General features: G+C 64.3%; 1 protein-coding gene across 1 annotated transcript in view; it reads right to left on the reverse strand.

Moving 5' to 3' along the window:
• Positions 1-8,637: 8,637 nt before the first annotated feature.
• Positions 8,638-9,761, reverse strand: part of EMIHUDRAFT_199189 (hypothetical protein) — a gene marked incomplete at both ends in the record, with an annotated part of 1,354 nt that continues 230 nt past the window's right edge. The window contains 3 exons of the mRNA XM_005757817.1: positions 8,638-8,865; positions 8,991-9,351; positions 9,430-9,502. Of these exons, the coding sequence (XP_005757874.1) occupies positions 8,638-8,865; positions 8,991-9,351; positions 9,430-9,502 (662 nt within the window). The remainder of the gene's footprint in view (positions 8,866-8,990; positions 9,352-9,429; positions 9,503-9,761) is intronic.

Below are 9,761 nucleotides of genomic sequence, written 5' to 3' on the forward strand. Positions count from 1 at the left end.
CTGGCTGGCCGGCGGCGCGTCTCGACTCAAATTATGGGCCGCCTCTCGGGCGTGCGGCCAGGGGCCCGTGTGGCGCGAGGAGAGGGCGGCGCGCTCGGCGCGCTGGCGGCGGTGAAGCCTCTCAGAGTGGGCGCTGGCTGGCCGAGGGCGTCGGGCGGGTGTGGGGTGGCACCCGGGCCGCCGGACGGGCCGTGGTGGCCCGTGTGGCGTTCGTGAGGGACTGTTTGGGCGCCACGGCAGCCTCCCGGCCGGCGTGATCAGGGCCGGTTTGGCAGCGGTTTGGGCTGTGTGTGGGCTGGTCGCGGTACGGGAGATATAGTGCTTGTTTATGGTCCCACTCACCACTCCCGGCCGACGGGGCCTCGCGGGGCGTCCTCGTTTGCAAATAAAGGCCTCTGCCATCGCTCAGAGTCCCAAACCATGTGATTGTCCGCGCCGCCGCGCCCGAGTACGCGAGTAGTGTCTGGTGCCAGATGCGACGTCGTCGGGGAGGGCGTCGTCGCGGGCGCCAACGTCGTCATCCGAGCCCCTACGGCTGTCCAAGGGCACGTCTGGGTGACCAGGGGCGGGGGCCGAGCCGTGAATGCTCGGCCGGGGCGAGCTTCTGGGTCCATGGGACCGCTGCCGGACCCATCCGAGAGCCTTTCCGGACACGTTCGCTCGACGGCCTAGTTGGCGGCCGATGTTCGACGACCAAAGCTCCGGACGCCGCGGCCAAAGGTCCGCCCACGGCCCCAGGACTCGTGGTGGGTGTGGGGTGTGCCTCACGAGGCGGAGAGGCCGCGTGAACTCCCGTAGAAGCTCGCGAAGAGTGCGGATTTGGAGCGCCGCGCCGGACCTCCGCCGGGGCCCGCCGGGGCGCCGTATGGGCCTCGGGGTGCCCGAGAAGCTTAGAGGTGCGGTTGTTTTTGCTTGTGTCTATCGGTTCATGTCATAGACCGGCCCTGGGAAGCCTTTGACCGCGCGCGGAGGGGGTGTTACGGGGCCGTGATGATTTAGTGGGATCTGGGAAAACGAGCGCGTGCGATCAAACTTTGCCAACAAGGTCTCGGCGGAGCCGCAATGCGCGGGCCGTGAGTGCATGAGGACAGCAAAATGTGTTTCCTCAAATATTTTGGCCCGTCAGACTGACCAAGACACATTTTAGACTGACCACCGCTGTCGGCACACGCAGCTGTGAGCGTCGCGCGCGCGTGTCCTCAAGTGTGTCTGTTCAGAGACGGCACAGCTGAGAGACCGCTGCCCTGATCCACAGGCCGAGCCGGGGACGGCGGAGGCGGCCATTGGGCACCGTCGTGCGCCGCAGCTGCCCCAGTCACGTCGGCCCGGCGCCTCGAGGGAGCGCCGCCTAGAGGAGCGCCGCCGGCCACGCGCCTCGAGCGACGGCGTCGTCCCGACTCGTCGCCGCGACGACGAGAGAGGAGCGCTGCCTGGCGCGCAGGCAGCGAGCGCGCTCGAGGTGACCGAGCTGATCCGCGTGTGGCCGCTACGCGACGCCGCATCTCGCACGGATGACGCCAGAAGCTCGCACGACGGCGCGGGAGCGCGCGGCTGGCGGGAGTGCGTGCGATAGGGTGCCAGAAGGCAGGCCGAGCATCGCCAGCGCGGCTCGAGGCCGTTGCCCGGGCCCCGCGGCGGGTCGAGGAGGCGCTCGCGGAGGCGACAGGAGCGCGCGGCACAGCTCCCAAACGACATCGATCTCGGACCTGAGGAGAGGAGGAGGCGGGCGTCGGTGCACCCTGAGGGTGCCTGCAAAGCGGCAGGTCCGAGATCGATGTCGTTTGGGAGCTGTGAGGTGTCGGAGAGCTCTCGAGGTCTCGACGGGCAGCCTGACCCCTCTCCCTCCCACCACGCCGCCCGGGCGCCACGCTTTGCATGTTCGAGGACGTTGACCACGCGGACCTGCTCGACGACGCCGGTGGCAAGCGTGGGCGGCAGAGCGGCGCCGGCGCGGATGGTGCGATGGAGCCGCGGCGGATCATCCAGCACGTGGCAAAGGAGGACGGCGGCGGTAACGACCCGCATGGCCCGGCCGAGGTTGCGCGGCGGAATGCACGCGCCTCCGAGCAGGTGCTTGCGCGCGCGGAGCGCGCCAAGAAGTTTGGCGTCGAAAAGGCGGCAAATCCGCTGAACGCCAGAGCGTCGGCGGCGGGCGGTGTGGGCAAGACGGAGGCGGGGCTGTGGGAGAAGCGGCGCGACGCGGAGGCCGTAATTCCTGCACCCTCTGGCCCGGGCTCCGTCTTTTGTGTTCAGCTGCATTCCCAGCCGTCGCCCCAGCCGCCGCCCCATCCTCCGCCGCCTCCTCCCGCGCTGCCTGCCGCGGATCCTTCCGTGGCGTGGTGTGCAGCCGGCGAGCGTGGGTCTTTGAGCAAGGAGTCTTCGAGTGAGGAGCCGTGCTCATCTGATGCCTCAAGGCGTCCTCGCCGAACAGGAGCCGGTCTCGGATCCGCCGCCCAACCGGCGGCCACCTCCTCGGCTCATCTCTGCTGGGGCGCACAGCTGGCCGGCACCGAGCGCTGTCCAATGGTGACGCCAAAGTCGCCCGCCTTTCGCGACCGCTTCTGCGCCGCGTGCCGGGAGGGGCCCATCATCGTGCCCTGCTCCCGCATCCGCGTCTTGGACGGCTCGCTGCCTGCTCCGAGCAACTCGCGCGCCGAGGGCATGTGGAATGCCCAAAAGACAAAGCCGCCGTTCTGGCCCGCGCATCGCGTCGTCAACCAGACGGCGGACACCTTTGGCCTCAGGCTCATCATCCTGCGCGACGAGACGTCGGACCCGCTCCACGGCCTCGCCCCGCTTCCCGCCGAATTTGGCTCCGCGATTGCGTTTCTCGTCCGGAGGACACTCACCCCCGTCCCGATGCCTGGCATGCCCACGCAGCTCGTCCAAGCGCTGCGGGGCACGGGCCAGGGTGGCACGCTCGCACGCAGCGCCGCCCCTTCGAGATTGCTGCTGCGCGCCGGCTCGAGTGGGGACGGGTCCACCGTCGCGCTGGTGCCACCCTGCCTGCCGCCCCTGGAGGAGGCGCTCGTCCTGCCGCTTGGTCCTGCACCAGCCGCTGCCGCCGCCGCGTCTGCCCAGCCGCTGAGATGGCGCTTTGGTGAGCTGGTGGACGCGGTGGCTGCCGACGCAAGTGCCGCGGAGCTGATGCAGCTGCTGGTGACGCCTCCAACTTCGCCGCCCGCGCCGCCGGCGTCGCCGTCCACGACAGAGGGCGTCGCGGCGGCTGGGTCGGCCTCTTTCGCCCGTGACGCGATCTCGCTTGGATTCGGCGGGGCGGTGGCAGCCTTTGCCGTGTACATGGGTAGCGAGCACGCCATCACCCAGGCGAACGTGCTCGCGGTCGCGGGTGTGCCGACATTCCTCGCGTCGGCGCTCAGCCTCTGCCTCTTCCTGGCCCCCACGCACGGTGGAGAGCCGACCTTCGGCGCCTTTCAGACGCGCATCTTCTCGCTCGTCGCGTGCGCCTGGGCGTACCGCGCCTACTCGCGGGTCGCCAGCGCACGCCCCGTCTCCGACCCGTTCGTCGAGCCCGCGCTCGTCGCCGAGGTGGGCGGCCCGGTCCTGTGCTCGCTCCTCACCACCGTCGCATTGCTCCTCGCGGCGGGAGGCGTCTGCACCACGCGTGCGGTCGCTCGCGGTCTGCTGGCCGTCGCGGGCAGCGGCATGCTGCTGCTCTCGTCTGCCATCTGGGTCGTGTCGGGCGGAAGCGCGCGCTCGTACCTCCCGCTGCAGTGCAACTCGTACCCGGTGGCGCTCGTCTCCATCAGCTTCTTCTTCTACGCCGCTTGGTGGCTCACACCGGAGAACTGCAGGCGACTGCAGGCGGCGCTGCAGGGCGGGGTTGGGCGGGTGCAGCCCGCGCGCGTGACGTCGATAGGGCATGTCTGACTGCAGCACACACACACAAGCCCGCTTTTATTTTCTGACTTTTTTGATCACGAATTAGCTGTACATTGGCCAAAGTACAGGTTTCGCGACCCGGGCGCGGGCCACCGTCACCGCAAATTTTGATCAGCAAATTTCGAGGGGCGGCCGCAAATTTTGAGGTAGATTTTGATTGTGCAAAAAACGTGTCCGTCTTGGGGCACAGGATAAGGTAAGGTAAGGTAAGGTAAACTTCTCCACACACACGAGGTGGTGGGGCAAGGGGGGGCGACCCTCGCGTCTCCACGTCTAACGACAGGAGCCCCACGGCATTTAAAGTGCAAGGCCCGGTGCGCGTGGGTGAGCGGTGTGTGTGTGTGTGTGTGTGTGTGTGTGTGTGTGTATGTGTGTGTGTGTGTGTGTGTGTGTGTGTGTGTGTGTGTGTGTGTGTGTGTGTGTGTGTGTGTGTGTGTGTGTGTGTGTGTGTGTGTGTGTGTGTGTGTGTGTGTGTGTGTGTGTGTGTGTGTGTCTCACGTCACTGCATCCTCTGCCGGTTCCTCCCGTCGCCTTTTCTTTGTTCGAATGTTTTTCAATCCACCCTTCACGAAGCCCTCCCATGTAGCTAGCGTTCTTTGCGAATGTCTCGAGGTGGCCAGCAGGCGCTGTCTGCTCGCGGCCTGTGCGGGTCGCTCGTCCTCCTCGCGCTTCTTTCGTCCTCCCGTCCCTCCCCTCCACCATGGCCTCCTCGGCACTTCTTTCTCCATCCGCCTCGCCCTGCCTTTTCGTATCGTGCCGTTCGCCCTCCATTCGGTGACCTCCATGGCTGTCCGACTCTGTTTGGGTGGCGCTCTCGATACCGTTGCGTCAACCTCGACGTCGCTGTCGCCCTCCCCGTCCCCGTCGTCGCCCGTGCCTCGGTTCGCGTCATTGATAGCGTTTCCGTTGCCCCCTCGTGTTCCGCCGTCGCCCTCTCTGCTCGGGCCGTTCGCGATTTTGCTCCTCCTGCGTGTCGCCACTCCGTCTCCTCCCCTTCCTTCGTCGTCATCGTCGCTGTCGCGAAAGCCCTCCGGTCCCTCGATTCCCTCGTCTATCCCCTCCGCTGCGTCGTCCCAGTTTATATCCTCATCCTCTGTGCGCGTTGTCGTTCCCTCCCCTTCTCTATCGTTGGAGCATATAGGCGGCGCGAACACCCAGGTGGAGGTGCGCAGGGACATCGCGACTCTCTGCCCGCTCGCTCGACCCTTTTGCCGCGAGAGGGCGCCGGCCGCGTGTAAGAGGTGGCTGGCGCCCTGAGGCGGCATTTGGTGGGGTCAGCGTGCGGGGCTGAGTCTTACTCGTCGCCGCTGGGGCCAGATCCCAGCGCAGAACTCTGCAACGCTGGCATACAAACACAAGAAGACTAACCCTAACCCTAACCCTAACCCTAACCCTAACCCTAACCCTAGGTCAGCGTGCGGGGCTGAGTCTTAGTCGTCGGCGCTGTGGGGCCAGATCCCAGCGCAGAACCCTGCAACGCTGGCATATATAGACACAACAAGACTAACCCTGACCCTAACCCTAACCCTAACCCTAACCCTAGCCCTCTAACCCTAATAACCCTAACCTATAACCCACCCCCCAACTCCACACCGCAAATTTGAAAGATCTTGATGAAAATCAGGCCCGACTGCAAATTTCTTCAAAATTTTCGCAGGCGCTCCGCGCCTGCAGATTTTGAAATAAATTCGACAAAATTGGTACCTGGCCCAAGCTGTACTGACCGACAATCACCACTGTGTGTGAGTTACTGAGTTTCGAACTTCGGCTTTCGCCTCTAAATTCTTTTTCGTCGCGCACGACACTACTCACTATAGGCACGGGACTCGGGACTGGCGCGCACTGGCACTTTTTAGTTGTGAAACCCGGCGAGAAATTCTTTTCGTCGCACGACACTGGGCATCGCAGGAGTCGCTTAGGCGGCTCCCGTGGTGTACCAAAGGACGACATGAGCGCCATAGGTTTCGTGCGCAGGGATCCCTAGTTAAAATGCGGCGGCAAGAGCACAACCGGGTCCAACCAAAGAGAGATTTTCTTTTCTTGTCGGAGAACGGACGTACGTAAAGAATTTTTTCTTGAGTCGTGAGAGAGAGAAAACAGAGAGGTTTTAGCAATACCAAAACATCATTTGGTTGTTTTGAGAGAGAGATTTTAGAGATTTTTGAAAATCAAACAAGAAATCACGACTCACAGTGATTACATTTGGGCTCGGCAGCTTGTTAGCCCTCAGCCGAAGCTTCTTGTTTTGAAAACAGACAAACAAACTAGAGCCCAACCTAGAAATAATTTGTTGAAAACAGCTCCGAGTAGAGGGAGGGGGCGGTCTGCTTCTACGGGAAACCCGGAGCGCGGGGCTATGTTGTGCGAGGCGTGAACCGCGCCATTCGCTCTCACCTGGCAACCCTGTCTGCACGTCTCGCGCGCGCGTGAACAGGGCTCCAGGCCCCAAATGACGTGTGAGTGTTAGAGTTGTTTGGTATTGCTAAAAATCTCTCTCAAAGGCGCGAGACACACCAAGCAACTCAAACAAAAAAACAACATACATCATTTGTCTATCCAGAAAGAGAGAGAGAGAGATTTTGAGAGAGAGATTTAGCAGAAAGAAAGAAAGAAAACAGAGATTTAGCAACACCATCCTAAAACTGACCGGCGAATTTTTTTTTCCCTGCCCGTCGTGAACCACACGCCGTTCCCACATGAACGATGGACTCCCGCAAGCGAAAGCCCCCCGACTGGGGTGGCTTTGAGCGGGAGGCAAGAGCGCAGGCATGCTGGGGCCAGATTCTCGGCGATGCGACCGGCTGTCCGCCTGTAGAGGCGTCGTCCAGAAAGCTCTTCAAGCAGCGCTTCTGTGATTTGTGCCGAAACGGCGGCCTGACGGTTCCCGCGGCTCGCCTTCGCATAGTCGGCAACGGCTCGTCGGCGGTCGCGAACGACAAGTCCGGTGGTGCATGGAACATGAGGCGCGACACGTCGCTCTGGCCCGAGCACCGCGTAATCAACCAAAATGCAGTGCCAAAGATGGTGCTGCTCCGCAGAGGCTCTCTCGAGGAGCTGCCGGGCCTCCTCCCCTACCCGTGTGCGCCGTCCGAGGTGGTGCGACTCCTGGTGGGCGCCCAAACCCTCCGGCCAGCTGCCGTCCCCGCGCTGGCGTCCCCGCCGTCGACGTCACCACGCGGTGATGGCGGTGGCGGTGAGGGCGGGGGAGGAGAGGGAGGAGGAGGAGAGGGGGGAGGAGGAGAGGGGGGAGGGGGCGAAGGCGTCCTCAATATCTCGTCAGGCTCCAGCTCGTCGACCGAGTCGCAGGCCCACAGCCGCGGAGAGACGCCGCCGAGCACAGTGGCCCCCCTCGCGCCCTGGAGCGACTTGTGGGAGGTCACCAGCGGGTCGACGGTGGGTGGCATGTCCTGGACAGGCGCCATCGCATATGCCAGTGCCAGCGCTGGTGGCAGCACCAGCGCCAGCACCAGCAGCAACGGCAGCAACGGCAGCAGCAGCAGCAGTAGCAGCAGCAGCACCGGCAGCAGCACCGGCAGCAGCATCGGCAGCAGCAACACCGGTAGCGGCAGCAACAACAGCGGCAGCGGCAACAACAACAGCGGCAGCAGCAGCGGCAGCAGCAGCAGCGGCACCATCAGCGGCAGCGGCAGCACCATCAGCAGCAGCAGCTGCACCGGCAGCAGCAGCACCGGCAGCAACACCTTCTGTCCAGGGGGAGGAGCAGGAGCGGAGGAGCCAAGCGGGGTCTTGCACGGAGCGGAGGGGTACTTCGAAGACGAAGGCTTTGTTGACGAGCTCTTCACGGTCGAGCAAGTCGAGCAGTTCTTCTCGCCGCCCGCCTCGCCACCTGACCTGCTGCCGCAGCGCGGCGCGCCTCTTCCCTCGAAATTCTGGCACTACGCGCTGCCAGTGCTATGCTACGGCCACGATCTTCCTGGTATGCTCCGCGCGCTGACTACACGGTGGCACGGGGAACCCGAAGGGCCGCTGGCACTAGCCGGGCCGCTGGCGCTTGCAATGCCCATTATGTTCATTTGGGTCTCAATGATTGCCTGTAACCTCCTTGTCTTAGGACCGCTGACAAACAAACCACAGCCGCTGTCCATTCAGCTTGCGGGTATGGCTATGATCGTCTACCAATGCATTGTTGCTCTTTCTCGTTTTCAACTCACCAGTCAATCGGCCACAATCGAGGAGCTGGCCAGTTGGGGAAAACCGGCTCTTGACGCCGTCGTGGGCGTCGCGCTTCAAAGCGCTGCCAGCCTCGGCCAGATCGCACCTTGGACTTGCGTCCGCGCGCGCATTGGTTTGATGGGTGCTACGGGGGTATTCTGCAGCACAGTCCTGTGGTTCTGGACAGATGGCCGCGCCACTGCATATCCACCGGGCCCATCGACGTTTGGAATTTCCCTCTCAGTAGGGTGCTGCGGCCTGAGCCTCGTCCCGCTTACCAGCCCCAGCATGAGGCTTTGGCTTGGCAAGCCGTGGATCAAGCAAACGGCGGCGGCGCCGGCGCTGACCGCTGTTGTAGACCCCTTTACGGGTAGCTCTCTTTCTCGCTCTAGTCTGTAAGGAAAGGAATCACCACGGGGCCCCAAATCGATCCTAAAGCGCAGCTTGCGATCCTAAAGCATTGATGCCGGCGGCCCACCCCTAGAGTACTTTTTCGCGCGCACACACCTCCCGCCTTTCTTGGGGGGGGTATTGCACCGTCGCCGCTGTCGCAGGTGTGCTCTAGTCGTCTCCGTACGGGTACTCTCCGTCTCCTCCGTGGCCCGGCTCGGGCTCCTCCGGGGGCGGCGCCTCCTCGTATTTCACATCAACGTCGTCGAGGAGCAGCAGCCCTGGGACGGGCGGCTTCTTGCCGTTGATAAGCGGCATCACGGGTGGCGCGCTGTACGAGCCGCTCCACGCGTATGCCACTTGCTGGCCAGCCGTCTCGTGCGCAAGCTTGTCGAACGCCTAAGTCAAAAAGACGGGAGACCCGCGGCATTGGCAATGCAAAGCCCGGGTGCACGTGGGTGCTGCGCGTGCGTGCCCCCGCCCGATGTATGTTTTCACGTGGGTGAGCGTTGTGTGTCGAGCACCTTGTACGCGCTCGACGCCTTGACGGGCTGGCGGAAGAGGCCGAGCACGAGCGGCTTGCCTGCGCTCGCCTTGAGCGCGGCGGCCAGGTCGTCGTCCGACTTGATCTGCGAGGGCGGGACAAAGGAGGCGATCTTCTGCAGCGCAGCGACGATCTGATCCGCCTCCCGTCCGCCGCTGTAGTCCTCGGCCACCCCGTTTCTGAAGAGCTTGAGCGTCGGGTAGCCGCTCACGCTAAAGCGGCCAGCGAGGTCGCCGTGGGCGTCGGCGTCAAGTTTGGCGAGTGGCACAGGTGTGTCGAGCTTCTTCGACTTGGCCGCCGCCTCGGCCCACTTGGGCGCTAGCTCTTTGCAGTGTCCGCACCTAAGGGGGGAGGGGGGTGGGCTTGGAGGAGGCGGGCTCGGGGGAGGGGGGGAACCCCTCCCCCCCGCTCTGCCTCACACCTCCACCTCCTCCTCTGCGCTCGGATCGCCGTCGGACGAGTCTGAAGCCGTCGATCCGACGGCGCACGCTCCTTAGCCTCCGGCGGGGCGGTTCCGGATCCCCCAGGTTATTCCGAGCGGGTCCATACGGTGGCGGCCCCGCCGGCGGCGGGGGTGGAGGCGGTGGCAGGGGCGGCGGGTACGGTGGCGGCCCTCGCGGCCGTAACGCCTGGTGTGGAGCCGCGGGGCGGCCCCACGACCCTGCAGCCGTTCCAGCGGCGGGGGCGGAAGTGGCAGTGTGGGTGGCGGAAACGGTGGCGGCACTGGCGGCCGCACCGCCTGGTGTGAACC

Source organism: Emiliania huxleyi (genome assembly GCF_000372725.1).
Source record: "Emiliania huxleyi CCMP1516 unplaced genomic scaffold EMIHUscaffold_9, whole genome shotgun sequence".
Lineage (NCBI taxonomy): Eukaryota > Haptophyta > Isochrysidales > Noelaerhabdaceae > Emiliania > Emiliania huxleyi.